At 30.8% G+C, this 14,577-nt stretch overlaps 2 protein-coding genes across 2 annotated transcripts; both read left to right on the forward strand.

Annotated features, from left to right (window-relative positions):
* The first annotated feature begins 489 nt into the window (after nt 1–489).
* LOC115878755 (G-protein coupled receptor Mth-like) lies at nt 490–11,911 on the forward strand. Its single transcript, XM_030895345.1, has 7 exons — nt 490–1,236; nt 4,624–5,061; nt 5,366–5,444; nt 7,638–7,825; nt 10,564–10,738; nt 11,219–11,364; nt 11,434–11,911. The coding sequence occupies exons 1-7, from the start codon at nt 561–563 to the stop codon at nt 11,619–11,621; spliced, it is 1,890 nt and encodes a 629-aa protein (XP_030751205.1). The 5' UTR covers nt 490–560; the 3' UTR covers nt 11,622–11,911.
* A 606-nt stretch (nt 11,912–12,517) lies between these two features.
* Nucleotides 12,518–13,044, forward strand: LOC115878651 (complex III assembly factor LYRM7). Its single transcript, XM_030895194.1, has one exon. The coding sequence runs from the start codon at nt 12,583–12,585 to the stop codon at nt 12,955–12,957; it is 375 nt and encodes a 124-aa protein (XP_030751054.1). The 5' UTR covers nt 12,518–12,582; the 3' UTR covers nt 12,958–13,044.
* Nucleotides 13,045–14,577: the final 1,533 nt, after the last annotated feature.

Consider the following 14,577-nt stretch of genomic DNA (forward strand, 5'->3'; position numbering starts at 1 on the left):
GCCAATGTATAGAACTCTAGATTATAATTTGTTTTCAATCACCTAAATAATGAAATTAATGCCAAAATGTCATTTTAATACAAATTATATACCGCTCTTATTGGAGTCTACACCTCGTATGAGAGGCACCACCCTGTATATTTAAAATTTTGCACATTAAAAACTTGTTGTTAGAAGCAGAAGCTATTGTTTTTATAAAAAAAAAACTAATAATAACTTATTTACAAAATAATAAAGTCAACAATTAAAATAAATGTATAAAATTTATGAAACAAATACCTACAGGAAGTTCCTGAAAAGCATATTATATTGACTCTCATTTTTCTAACAATAATATGTAACAAAACCCTTGTAAAAACACAAGAAAAATTAATAGACTACAACTCAAATTACAGAACAACCAATAACATTAATTGGTTTCCAACAATATCCCACCTTATTTCAGAACATACATTGTTTTCAACTCATCTAAGCCACAGACACTTTTCCACAACTTTTGCCAGTTATAATACAGACTCTACACTATAAGCATCCATATAAAAATTCGCGATTCTTTAGCCATGAAGCTGCGTCTCTTGTTTTGTTTATTTATGATTTATACTAATTTTGTAATATCAGAGAAAATTAGAAAATGCTGCACTGAAAATTCTGAAGTTACTGAAAATACAGGTGATCTGTTTATTTGTGGAAACCAAACTAGTGCTAGATATCAAGTTTATGCTGATTCTTTCAATAATACTGAAGGAGAGTGTACCGATTCAAACACCAACGGTTTTTTTGTATATAACCTCCACAAAGGAAAGATCCTATCAAAGAACCCCATAAAAGCAACATATCAAAAATGCTGTCCCTTACAACACACATACAACCCTCTTCATCGCTCATGCACAAAAGAAACAAACCTCACAGAAGGTTACTTACCTTACAGTTTGATAAAAATAGGCCTTCCTCACTGTAAGGTGATTCTAGACACAAAACTGGAGAATTTGGATGCAGTGGAGAAATACTTTGAAGATGTCCGAGACGAGAATTTTTGTCTGGACAAAAACAGCCAGGGAGGGTATATCGTGAGGAGGTGTGAGGACGATTTGAAGGTTTGTGAGGAGAGGAGGTGTATTAAGAAGTGTTGTCCTGACGGTCAGAGTTTTTATAATGGGGGTTTTTGTAAGGATACTTTTGTGCATGGGTTGAAATTGGAGGAGCAGTATTATTCTGATTTTATTGAGGATGTTACTGGTAAGCTTTTTTTTTATTAAAAACATATATTTTGTAGTTAATCAGAAACTTAAATTAGGTTTACTTTTGAATTTAGAATTAGGTATATAAAGGATCTTTTAAATAACTTACTGGTTGAATTTAGATGTACAGGGTGGGTCAAATTCGACGCTTTTAAATGGAAACACCCTTTTCTATAGGAGATAGACAAAAACTAATATCGGTGTCTAGAGCTCAATTTTCATCAAAAACATGATGGTGAAAACCGCACATCAATATCTGTTACAGTTTCGGCGTTACGGGGTGTTTTTCAAAAATGTGCATTTTTAACAAATCGCTGTAACTTTTTTCCTATATAACATTTTGTATTTCTATGAAAACATGTCCAAAGCACCTTTTTACGTAGAATTTAATGGTTTAAATATAATTTTTTTAAAATTAACAATTTAAGAGTTATCAACAGAAAAATTTATTTTTTATTTGAGACACCCTCTATATTTTTAATTAACTGAAAAGAATTTAAAATTACCTTTCCAATAATATAGCGCACTTGATATTTTGTTATAATCCCCTTCGAAATACAGAATTTTTAAAAGTTCGCCACTTTTAACTAGTAGGCTTTGGACCCCTTATTGATGATAATGCCCTTAATGGATCTCGAAAACATATTTTTCCAGCAAGACGACGCACCGCCTCTGAACGTTGAAGTTATCAGCAAATTTTTGCAGCCAATTTCAAGAATAATTGAATTGCTAACCAAGATCCCAGCCGTTGACCGTCGAGGCCGCCTGACTTAGTGCCCATGGATCTAATCCTATGGATATATTTGCGGAAGAATAAAGGTTCCTTATTCTTCCGTATAATCTAGACAAGAATTAGAAATACTTAGCAGTTAAGAGAGGGTATCTTTCACCCCCACTGAGTTAATTAATTCCGCGAGAAATGTTCAAAAACTGCCCCGTCTGTCCATAATAGAAGACGGTCGATATGTCGAACACCTGTAGCAAAATCTCATGTCTTGGTTTGCTATTTATTTTTATCGTTACTTAGATTTAATTGTGTTGATGTTGGTTAAATATATTTTAAATCGTTATAAAATTCTGCATCTCTTATAGCAAATATTATTTTCGTTTTAACTGATGCTCACAGCTAGAATATTTTTGCATTACAGCCTGTGCCGTTCAAAGCCTACTTATTTAAAGCGGGTGAATTTTTATATACTCTGTATCTCAAAGAGGAATCGAGCAAAATATCAAGTGTGTTATATTTTTGGAAAGGTAATTTTAAATTATTTTCAATAAATTAAAAATATACAGAGTGTCCCATATAAAAAATCAAATTTTCTGTTGATAATTCTTAAATTATTAATTTTAAAAAAATTATACTTAAACCATTAAATTTTACGTAAAAAGGTGCTTTGGAAATGTTTTCATAAAAATACAAAATTTTCCATAGTAAAAAAGTCACAGCGATTTGTTAAAAATGCATATTTTTGAAAAACACCCCGTAACTCCGAAACGGTAACAGATTATATCGATATGCGGTTTTCACCATCATGTTTTTGACAAAAATTGAGCTCCAGACACCGATATTAGTTTTTGTCTATCTCCTATAGAAAAGGGTGTTTCCATTTAAAAGCGTCGAATTTGACCCACCCTGTACAGTGTGTCCTATTTTCGTGTCTTTTATACAGGATGTCCCAGGCTAAGCGTGCATTAGGAGATTTTGGAGAACTACAATATCTATATCGGAGATTTTTTGCACATAGTTCACAACTAAGGTTCACAATGAGATTTATCGATTAAAATAATTTTCAGTATGGCGACAACTTCCGGAAATACTTGAAGTTGACAACAACTTTCTTATTTTAAATAGGTACCAATTTTTTAGACATATTTATATTCTCTATAGAATTTTATGAATTTTTATATTAAAAACTCTATACCTAACATTAACCGTTTTTGAGAAAAAAATATTTAAAGTTTTTGAAAGAAACAAAAGTCAAATTTAGTAATTAGCACACCCACAGTGACATAAATAAAGGGAAGACATGTGTTACTATCTATTTAAAAAAATTAATTCTTTAAATTCTAATATTGGCCGTAGCAGTCATAGAATTGAGAGATTAAAAAATTATCATAAACTAGTTGAAGCCTGGCGCATCCGCCACGACATCAGGAAAACAACTTTTTATTTTTTTTTAATTAAATGAAAAACAAAAAATCCGGCGACGACAGTTTTTAGAAGAGCCAATTAGCTATCTTTTAGTAAAAAATGCAACTTTTAGAGCAATTCGTTACTTCAGTAGAGACGACACAGATAAACAGCATTTTATATATTATGTAGACAATTTTTTCAAATGGAAACCTACTTTTTTATTGTACTAGTGAAAATGTTTTTTAATTCGTTACTTTTTGATTATACATGTTCCTATACCTAAAATAAATCGTTTTTAAGTTATTTAAGATTTAGTTTTATTATTATTAAGTGCCGCCATATTGAAAATATTTTTTATTGATAGATCTCATTGTGAAATAATAATGTGCCAAAATTCTCCGATCTAGATATTGTAGTTCTATAGAAACTTCTAATGCACGCTCAGCCTGGGACACCCTGTATATAATTTCTTTTATTTTCTCTTTTATATATTTTTTTTTTGTAAATTTAAAATTAATTTTTATTTTCTAATATAGTAGATAATATGTTAAGTTAATCTTACTGGTTAATTTTAAGAATTATCTAAACTTCAATAAATCAGTTTTAACTTTCAAAAATTAACTTATAATATTCTATATAATATTAGACACTAATGAATTTCAGTTATATACTCTGGTAAAGTATGTATAACGTTAACAAAATTTATAAAAAATGTAAATAAGAGCGAAAGACTAATAAATAATATTTCTATAGCGCTGTGATATTTATTTTTTTAGCAATTTTAAAATACTTAGATTAATGACTGAATAATATTTAATATATCTATATAGGGTGACCGAAAATAAATAGATCTTAATCTAAGATCTATAAGTTATATCATCAATTAACTATTCTCTTTTGAATGACACAACTATTAAAAATATTAAAAATATGCATGTGACATACTTAATAAAACTTGAAGTTCTTGAAAAATAGTTATTTTTATACAAGACAAATAATTTTACACATTTTTTACATCACTAAAAAGGATAATAAATTACATTAATAATACCGTATGATCGAATAAAAACGCCGTCAGCGATGGCTATGACATGAAGATTGCTGTCATTTTATATGTAAAATTATATGGGAAATATCATCGATCGTCTTTTCATAGTCATCGCTGACGCCGGTTTTGTTCGGTCATACGATACTATGTATATCTAAATAGAATTGCCGAGTGTAGTTGTTTACATTTCCTTTAAATTTCAGACGAGTATGAACTAATTTATGGCACAAAATGCCCCCAAGTCTCATTACTCCGCAAGAACACAATCCAATACACTATAACAAAAAATGGCAAATTCCGCTACTACTACAACTTCAGTGAGAGCTTCCTGGAAGAAGACTGGAGTGAATTCAAGAACTACTGCCTGGAACATGCCACCAAAGGCTCCACCTCGGGGTACCACATTTTTATGTGCTATTCCAAAGAAGTTCCCGAAAAATTCACTTTTACTCTTTGGGCTAAAATTTTGTCCTGTGTTTTTTTGGTGATCACTGTTGGGATATACGTTTATCTGGATGAGATCAAGTCAACTTTTGGGAAGATTTTGATTAGTTATTGTTTGACTATGTTCTGTCTGATAACTACCTTGATTGTGTCTCATTTGCATTTGTCTTCTTTGAAGATAGACTGCAAAATAAGAGGTAAGGAATTAAAAAAAAAGTATATAACATTTTTTTGGGGTTTTTACATTATGATGACATTATATAGGGTGTTCAAAAAGAGCAAGTGGTAATTACAAAAAATCTATCTTTTAAAAGTTTCTTCAGTTTTCTTTAACATCCTGTACTGTAAATGACCCATGTTTATTATGTTACTTTTATCCATATTTTTTGATGAGGAATCACCTCTTCAAATTTGGCCGCCGAACACTCTGCATATAAAAAATATTTTTTGAATTTGAATATATGTTTCCAAACAATTTATATATTTTTAATATGATTTCAGCTTATTTAATTATTTTTCTCAATTTGTCCGCATTTGCCTGGGTCAATATTATGTCGCTGGACATATGGTGGACATTTAGGTAAGTCCTAAACAAATAATGTTAAATTAATTTAATTTTTTAATTTAATTTAATTAAAGAATTAGATATCCTGTTGGAATAATGAGACAAATTTAATAATACAGATAAAACTCACTGTACAAAATGAAAGTGCATGAAGGTATCCCATAGGGTTCAGAACTGGGAAATCCTGGTACCGACAGTACCGGGAATTCCCGGTTCTTGGCGATCACAAAACCAGTCCTCGGTAACAATAATTAAGAAATAATTTTTTTGTTTTCAACTCTTTTTTTTTCAAAACTCTTCTAAATAAGTAATGATGCCATTTCTTATTGTTCTTGTTTTTTTCCCTTTTGAAGTTCCTATAATATTTATTATCTTATGTTTTAATAGATATTTGCATTTTTAATTCAATATTTTAGGGCTTTTGTCTCAAATTCAGTTAAGTTGATTTAGGTTGTTTGATGTGAAATTTAAGTTACCTATACTTTTTTCTTTACCTGTGTCCATGTTTGTGTTCATGTTAATTTTTTCATGACTGATTACTGAATTATTTAATATTATTTTCATTAAAAATCTCAATGTTTTAATCCATTTTACTTTGAAAAACCATCCCTTGCATTCTGATTAATTTTCTAATTTATAACAAAAATGGAAACATATCCTTACAGAAGTTAAAATAAATAATTGTTAGATTATATGTAATGGGTGATTTATAGTAAAAATATTTTTTTTATAAGCTCATCTAATTTATGGAGAAAAAAAAATTAAAATATAACAATACTATACTGGGCGTTTGCAAAAACCTGTACCTTCTCTCGTGGGAAGATACCTTACGGTCTAAAAAATGCTGCTAACGCAAAAATGTGTTCTACATATGTTTTTAGCATAAAAATATGTAGTAGGTACCTAAAGTAACTTCCACTCTCAAAATATCATTCAAATCCCTACAGGCGGTTGAAAAGAAATTATATCAAATCTAAATAAAGCCGTCAGTACTCTGTAGTAGAGGTGTGAAGTTCGTGAACGAATTAGTTCCAATGAACTATTCCGACCCCGAAATGAAAGGAACTAGTTCCTGGTTTCTCAAAGAACTAATTTCTCAGGACTTATTCCGGGATCGAGACTGTGACCGATATATAATAATATGCGACGGCGACGAATCGGCCAGCGCGCGTAGCCCGATGCTAGGCAGGAGTGGGGACTGCCAGCCGTATGTTATCGGATCCGGACCTAAAGGAGCTAGAGGAACTAAATAAAAGACTAGTTTACGTACTACGTACGGATCGGCCAGCGCGATTGATGCTAGGCAGGTGTGGGGAGAGCCAGCCGTATTTTATCGGATCCGGACCTGGAGGAAGTAATTAAAAGAATAGTTCACGGGAATCTATTCAGTCGGTAGATCCGAGATATAATACAAGGCGACGACGATGGATTCGGCCTTGTCTATTGCCACAGCCGGCGTAATTACCACAGAAAATTGTCGTGGATACTGTTTTTGATTTTTAGTTAGGTTAGGTTAGGTTAGTTGTTTTGCTCCAATGGATTTGGTTTTTTAAAGTCTGATTTGAGTTTCTTTTTTAATTTTTTTATCTGCAATAAAACTTACCTATATGTTTTTAACATACACAATTATACGTCTCGTTATATTTCGTACATTATAAACATTATACAGATCATACTGTGAATAGTTCTGACTGACAACGAAACCCATTAGCAAACAACGGGGATGTCAATGTTAGTCGGGAACTATTGTGAACTAAAGGCCTAGTTCAAGGAACTATTCCTCTGGAGGAACTAGAACTAAGGAACTAGTTCCTCCCAAGGAACTAGAATTCCCACCTCTACTCTGTAGCTATACGAAACAAAGAATCGGACTTATGTTGATATAAAAATAAATCTTATTTTTACGTGAGGTATCTCCCGACCAGAGAAGTTTTTTGAAACACCGTGTATACTACGAAATTGTCTGATATTATGGATTTTGAGTACCGTGTATCATTTCATCCGGAATCTTGTTATTAATTAGTCCATATGTTCCAACAATAACAAATAATCGATTCTTAAAAATATTTACACCATTGTCGTGTGTAAAATGTATATCATTCCAACGACTCTACGTGAATTTAAGATGAATTTGCCTTAAATCTTTCATATTTTATTATAACAACACATATGTCGACAGGGTGTTTATTTATTTTAATATATTTTTAGTACGTCAAAACGGGCTATAGGTAGCGACCAACGCAGAAAAGATTTGAAGAAATATTTGTTGTATTGTCTGTACGGATGGGGGTTGCCTTTATGTCATTTGGTACTGATAATAACGTTGGAACAGACAGAGATACTGCCTAATGTTATACATCCTTATATAGGAGTATATTATTGTATTATCGAGGATAGTAAGTCTATTTACTTATCATACATTTATATACAGAATGGTCCAAACTGTATTCCGGAAACTTCGGCAGAATATTCTGCATATAAAAATAAGTAAAAAATGTTGTATAAATGAATGTTTTAAAATGCTTAGTTTCGGAGATACAGGGTGTAGAAATTTCATTTTTATTTCGATTTTTTCCAAATAATTTCTGAAGTAACTCCAATATTTGGATGAAAATTGTTGTCTGGAAGATTCTTGACATGAGAAATTTGCTTTTGATGTCAATATGACTCCTACTTGTAGAGGGCGCCACCTACATATTTTTAACTGCTTTGAAGAGTAATAACTTTTCGCCCGTACCAGTATAAAACTACTGAGTAAAAAATTATACATTTACTACATTTTTTACGTAAAAAAAAATCTCTTGATAAAACTCGCTACGAATAATTTATCAATGCCTCTCGTCATTCACATATATTAAATAGCATGTTGACTAAATAGTTATTAGACTGAAATCATAAATTTGAAATGTTTTAGGCCAAATGTTTAACAGAAACTGTTTTGTCATCATTTTTGCGAAGAAAAATTTATGATTAACTTAAAAAAATAAAAAATTGTCAAAAAATCATTTCAGTCAAATAAATAATCCAGTAATATTACGATTTAAATCCGACAAAATTCAGAAAGTTTTGAAAATTGGTAGGTTGGAGATAGCATGAGGATTACTAAACCGAAAAGTTCCCACCCCTAAATAGTGTGCGTCATCCCCCAGGACATCGTTTCTACCCCCATTTTGAGTTTTTTTAGATAATCTCGGCAACGGTGCAATTCTCGACAAAAATACCTATATAGAAAATTGTTCTTCATACATACACTTTTTTTCTAAAGTTAATAATAAAGTGGCAAATAGGGCGCAAATAGAAGGGATGGTTATGACTAGCACTATCTGCAGTTCAATCTAATTTAAAGTTTAATGTTTAACGCTAACAAAAAGCAGTAACCACTAAATTATACTTTAATTTAATTTTTTAATCTTTAATGAACTTTAATATACGTTCTTCTTTCCCACTCCTCTACCCCTATAAAAAGGGTGATTTGTACTTCTTTCCACATCACCCTAGAGGTAAAGTATTTGATGCGTTTTTTTAAAGTGGTATCTCCTGTAGGCCCAATTCACTAATTATCAAATGTTAACTCGTAATCTTCGTCATCTTCCACAGGTTTAGAAATTTAGCATGACTGTCCATGGCAATGATAACACATTGCCATGTGAGCAACGCAAGCCTGCTCTTCTGCAGCTACATCTGCATTCGCACCCTAATTTGCATGAACATGAAATAAGCGTTAAAACAGATGCGGGGGCTGGCCCTTTGTTTGTCATTGTTGGGGTTAATATACCGCCAACTTTTTTCCACCCCCAATTGGTAGGTTCGAGCATAACCCCTCTCCATGTTTGAATTTGGTGAAAAACCCGATACGAGTGTTGCCGAGCTGGTAGCGGAAGTTAGTGGTACTTTTGACAACATGACAATGTTGTTGGCTTTACCAACAAGTTTGTTAAAGTACATAAATCGGTATTCATCTAGACTTTCTAGACTGCTTTCTGCTGAGGTACAGTTGTATAAAGCTAAAATAAATTGCTCTCATGCGTTTGCAATTTCTTCATGAGTAGATTTCTCATTATTGAAAGTTTGTACAATATGTTGTAAATCATTTCTTTTAGCGAATACATTGATTACATTAAACTTTCCTTTGGAAAAAAAAGCCGAGGTTTTATCACAACCGCTAATGGCGTGTACAAATAATATAGCATTTTTGCAATTTATTAGAAAAGTTGCGGATTGTAAATCTTGAGAACTGTAAATCCTTTTGCAAGTATTACCCTGTTTTTCTTTTAAAAATTTGACATCTTTGTTAGAGGGAGAAAGCGCGCTTTGCGCCCTATTTGCCACTTTATTATTAACTTTCTAAAAAAAGTGTTATCTTTTTGATAGAGAATTTTATGAAGAACAATTCTCTATATAGATATTTTTGTCGAGAATTGCACCGTTGCCAAGATTATCTAAAAAACTCAAAATGGGGGTAGAAACGATGTCTTGGGGGTTGACGCACGCTATTTAGAGGTGGGAACTTTTCCGTTTATGAATACATATATGATGATTATTTCCACCAATTTTGAAAACTTTATGAATTTTGTCGGATATATCGCAATTTGAGCCATAATATTACTGAACTAAAATATCAACTCAACATGTTTATTTTTGGTCAATAATGACATGTATGGACTATTTCCATTCTAAATATCTTGAGAACGGTTGCTCGTAGCAATTTTGATCATGAGACATTTTTTACGTAAAAAATTACGGAAATGTGTATTTTATTTTTGCATCCAGTAGTTTTATACAGGTCCGGACGAGAAAAGTTGTTACTCTTCAAAACAGTTAAAACATATGTAGATGGCGCCTCCTATAAATTGGAGTTATATTGACATCAAAATCAAATTTCTCATGTCCAAAAACTCCCAGACACCAATTTTCATCCAAATATTGACATCATTTCAGAAATTATTTGGAAAAAATCGAAATAAAAATGAAACTTCTACACCCTGTATCTCCAAAACTAAGCATTTTAGGACATACATTTATACGAACTTTTTTACTTATTTTTATCTGCAGAGTATATTTCCGGAATACAGTTCGGACCACCCTGTATATTGAAGTCTAATTACACCTGTACATTTTTATGTTTATATTTTAGGAAACTATGCTCGAATATTATTCTTATTGGTGCCTCAACTTGTCTTCCAAGTTATAAATACAGTGTTGTTCGTAAAAACAATTGTTTATTGCGTCAGAGTGAAGAATGAAATAAACAAAATGAACCATTCGTCAAAGAGTACCGAAAGTCAAAAATTCTCAGTCAACAAAGAAAGGTAACAATAAAAATCAGAGAGCAAGAGTAGGGTTTCCAAACCGGGATCCCTCTGTATGTTTATAAATCCCGGAATCCCGAAAGTCTCAAAAAAATTAAATGCCCATTTCGACTTTATACACTTTATTTAGTCTTTGGAAGCTCATATTTTACTTATCCTAAGGAGTTAAGGAGAACAAAAAAAAATATATATTATTGTGGTATTATATTTCCGCGGTTGCTATATTTAAGTCTTTTTGTAATAAGAATATTGTATTTTTTTACTTACTAAATATTAATGTTACTTTGTTTTGTCTATTTTATCTTTTAGCTCTTTTCTCTTTTTCTATTTGATATATGTAGCTGCATTATTATTATTTTTTACATTAATTTTCTCCTGATAGTCAATCCCGGAATCCAGTAATTACGTATATAGGTTCTTATTCCGGGATTTCACGGTATATTTTCTAAAACTACTTAAATACTTGAATTTGTATTTTAGATTAATTTTGATCATCAAACTAGCAATCATAATGGGATTCTTTTGGATCTTCGAGGTAACGACTGCATTTTTCAGCAACATGAAAAAATACAGCACTTTTACGAAACAACTTGAAGTAATATTCGATAATATAACTTGCCTACAAGGTATAATACCTTATTATAGTACTACAAACTACAAGACTACAAGATCTATAAATATTTCTATATTTTTAGGTATATACATTTTTATTATATTTATCTGTAAGAAGAAAACACTAAACAGGATCAAATCAAAAATGAGTCGAGTCAATCAGAAATTTGCTGGGGCATACATGACGCAGTCAAGTCAAACTAATAGTATTACTAAAGTATATCCCATTCAAAAAAGACAAACCACCATGAGTATAACTCTAAGCGAATAAAAAAAATTATTTCTTAAATTTAATACATTTTTGTCAAAATTTTACACATTGATTTAGTTTGTATTAAAATTAAACATCTCAATCATACTGTAAAAGTTGTGATTTTGAGGACTTAACTAATCTAAATAACTATTATTTAAATTTCGTATTTTTGAAAAATTACTAGATACCTATGATTTGTTTAAAAGTCTTAAAAAAATACCTACAAATATTTTGAAACTGCCGTTTTAGGATATATAACATTATTTTTATTTTAGTTACCGTATCTATAAGGTTTAAGTACGTAACGATTGAAAAATACTGTATTTTCAATATTTAATAAACTTGTAATATAGGTACCTACATATATTTTTTATTTACTCCCTAGAGGTAAGTATTATTAATATTCATATATTAAAAATAATGTAAAAAAAAGTTCTTTTATGACCATAATCTTCAAAATCCCTTGTATAATATACAAAATTTACGAAGTTCATAAAATCATTTTGAAATTAGAGATTTTCAAATTCAAATTTTAAATTTTATATTGTATATCTAGTTGCCGATAACTAATTTTTACATTATTGCTGGCGACATCTGTAAATTAGGAAACTGACTACTTAGAGTAAGAATTCTTTCCAGTATTTTATTTAACTTTGCAGAGTCAATTTAAGATGGCACCACAAGTTTTCTTTACAACGTTGTCTAGTTTTGTTTGAAATAAATAATTTCAAATTTATTATAACGTTATTTAACTAGGGCTATTAAAAATTGAGCATGTAAAGTGTAAACAATACACAACTAAACCAAATTATGATATATTTCAAGTAAATCATTGCACATCTTAATTAAAAATTATAATACAAAATTGACCCGATTATCTGGCAACATAGCTTTGACTTTTTGACAATGTCCGGAAAAAGTTAGGTTATAAGTTTATTTTTAAAAGTTCCAGAATTTTATTTATAAGAATTATTAAATAATGTCCAACAATTTAAGAAAAGAAGTACTTAGATGTTTCAAGACAATCCACAAGACCCGACAGAACGTATTTAAAGGAGATGACAGGGCACTCAGCGAAGGCAGGAAGAAAATCAATGAGGAATTTGATAAATACAAACACATTCAAGACGAGGAAGCAATAAAAGAATTATTAAATCAATGTAAAGCAGTTGAGCTTGAATTGAGGACCTGTGTAATACAAGCAAAGGAGGTAGCTCCAAATTTATACCAAGCTGAAATCACACAGGATACACTGAAGCTGGATAACATACCTTTCAATGCTACGGCATGCTGTAGTAGTAGTGATAGTGCAAAGAGAGATAAAAGGAAAAATAAAGGTGGTTGTGGTTCATAATTTATACTTAAATTATTATTGATAGAGTTAGTGTATACTATGATTGTGATATATTTATAGATGTAGCGAATAAAAGTGTATAAAGATTTTTTGTTTTTTTATACAGGGTGTTTTAAAACAAATGCGAAAAACTTCAGGTGGTGATTCCTTGTTCAAAATAAAGGGTAGTTTGCTTCATAAACGTTGGGTCAAAAGTCAACCATTAGGGAGATATCGCGGTACAAAAATGGCGGAAAAATAATGTTTTCATTTTTTATCTTGAAAACGAAAAGAGATAGACTAATGAAATTTTATGGAAGCATTACTGTTATGAAAACACACTTTCTGGTAATTTTCTCACTTTTTTAAAATGTGTGGAAGGGGTTGAAATAAACTACCCCTATCATACTTGTTAACGAAATTTAAAGAAAAATCTTATCAAACACATGCAAAAAAATTAATTTGGATAGCTTAGTTTGTTTAGAAACTTTTTTATCTCTTGTGTTTTTTGATAAAAATTACCGATTTGTAATTAAAAAATAAAATGTAAAGCATTACATGTCAGGACAAAAAACATTTTTATTTTTTTAACGATATTATTTTGTACTTTCATGAATTAAAATACAGAATTAAAAATTGTCTTGGTAAATAATTTTTAAGAGGTTATCGTTCAGAAGAAAATGTAGCGATATTATTAAGAAATAAAACTGTTTGACAGCACCCCACTAGATTCTTTATCGAAAAATGTTTTAAAATTTACAAAACAAATCGGTCGTCGGTGGAGTTGGAAAATATTTATAAAAAACTATTGGTTATTTATTTTTAATTTCAAGATTCATACCATCCTCTGTCTTCTTCATGTCTTTTATTACCATCCAAAAAAGGAAGGTTAATAGATGTTTACACTTCATTCAAAGCTTCACGACCTCAATCTCTTCCCACAAAAAGGAAAGAAAAACATGCTTTGCCACAAAATCCAAACCTTTTAACCAGAAAAGAAATTATTCATGAGCCTCTGACGACATCATTGTGGTTTTTAATCCAAGTGACAAAGCCTCCATAATACTCTGTCTGAAATAGAATGTTTGTTGGTAAACATCCCCGCACAGAAGTGTCACGCGTGCTTGTAATTCAGAACGTTTGACGACTTTCAGTCAAAACATAATGCAGGTCGGTCTTGTTTTTATTTCATGTATTTTATATTCGAAAAATTGAATCTCTTTATAGTTCTTGTGTGTAAAAATGTCAGGAGTCAGGGATGGGTAAATTATATTTTTATACACGACATATTTGGACACACTAGTATTTTTACTACGTAATAAATATCAGGAATATATTTATTCTAAGATACACAATTTATACAGGGTGAGTCTTAATATTATTAAGTAATGGTATTTTTCGACCCCTGGAATACGTCTATGAGTTTTTTTCGCAAAAGAAGATGTTAAAGATTTTGCATTTTCTTTTAAATTTTACTGTACAGGGTGGGTCAAATTCGACGCTTTTAAATGGAAACACCCTTTTCTATAGGAGATAGACGAAAACTAATATCGATGTCTGGAGCTCAATTTTTATCAAAAACATGATGGTGAAAACCGCACATCAATATCTGTTACCGTTTCGGAGTTACGGGGTGTTTTT

The sequence above is a fragment of the Sitophilus oryzae genome, unplaced genomic scaffold, assembly GCF_002938485.1.
Source record: "Sitophilus oryzae breed Bouriz unplaced genomic scaffold, Soryzae_2.0 scaffold_1521_pilon_pilon, whole genome shotgun sequence".
Lineage (NCBI taxonomy): Eukaryota > Metazoa > Arthropoda > Insecta > Coleoptera > Curculionidae > Sitophilus > Sitophilus oryzae.

What these genes read in the sequence shown, in the direction of transcription:
- LOC115878651 (XM_030895194.1), top strand. Translation starts at nt 12,583, where the DNA reads ATGTCCAACAATTTAAGAAAAGAAGTACTTAGATGTTTCAAGACAATC.
- LOC115878755 (XM_030895345.1), top strand. Translation starts at nt 561, where the DNA reads ATGAAGCTGCGTCTCTTGTTTTGTTTATTTATGATTTATACTAATTTT. An exon ending in GATAGACTGCAAAATAAGAG is followed by an intron (nt 5,062 to 5,365) that starts GTAAGGAATTAA and finishes ATATGATTTCAG; the next exon opens with CTTATTTAATTATTTTTCTC. An exon ending in TTATTGTATTATCGAGGATA is followed by an intron (nt 7,826 to 10,563) that starts GTAAGTCTATTT and finishes TTTATATTTTAG; the next exon opens with GAAACTATGCTCGAATATTA.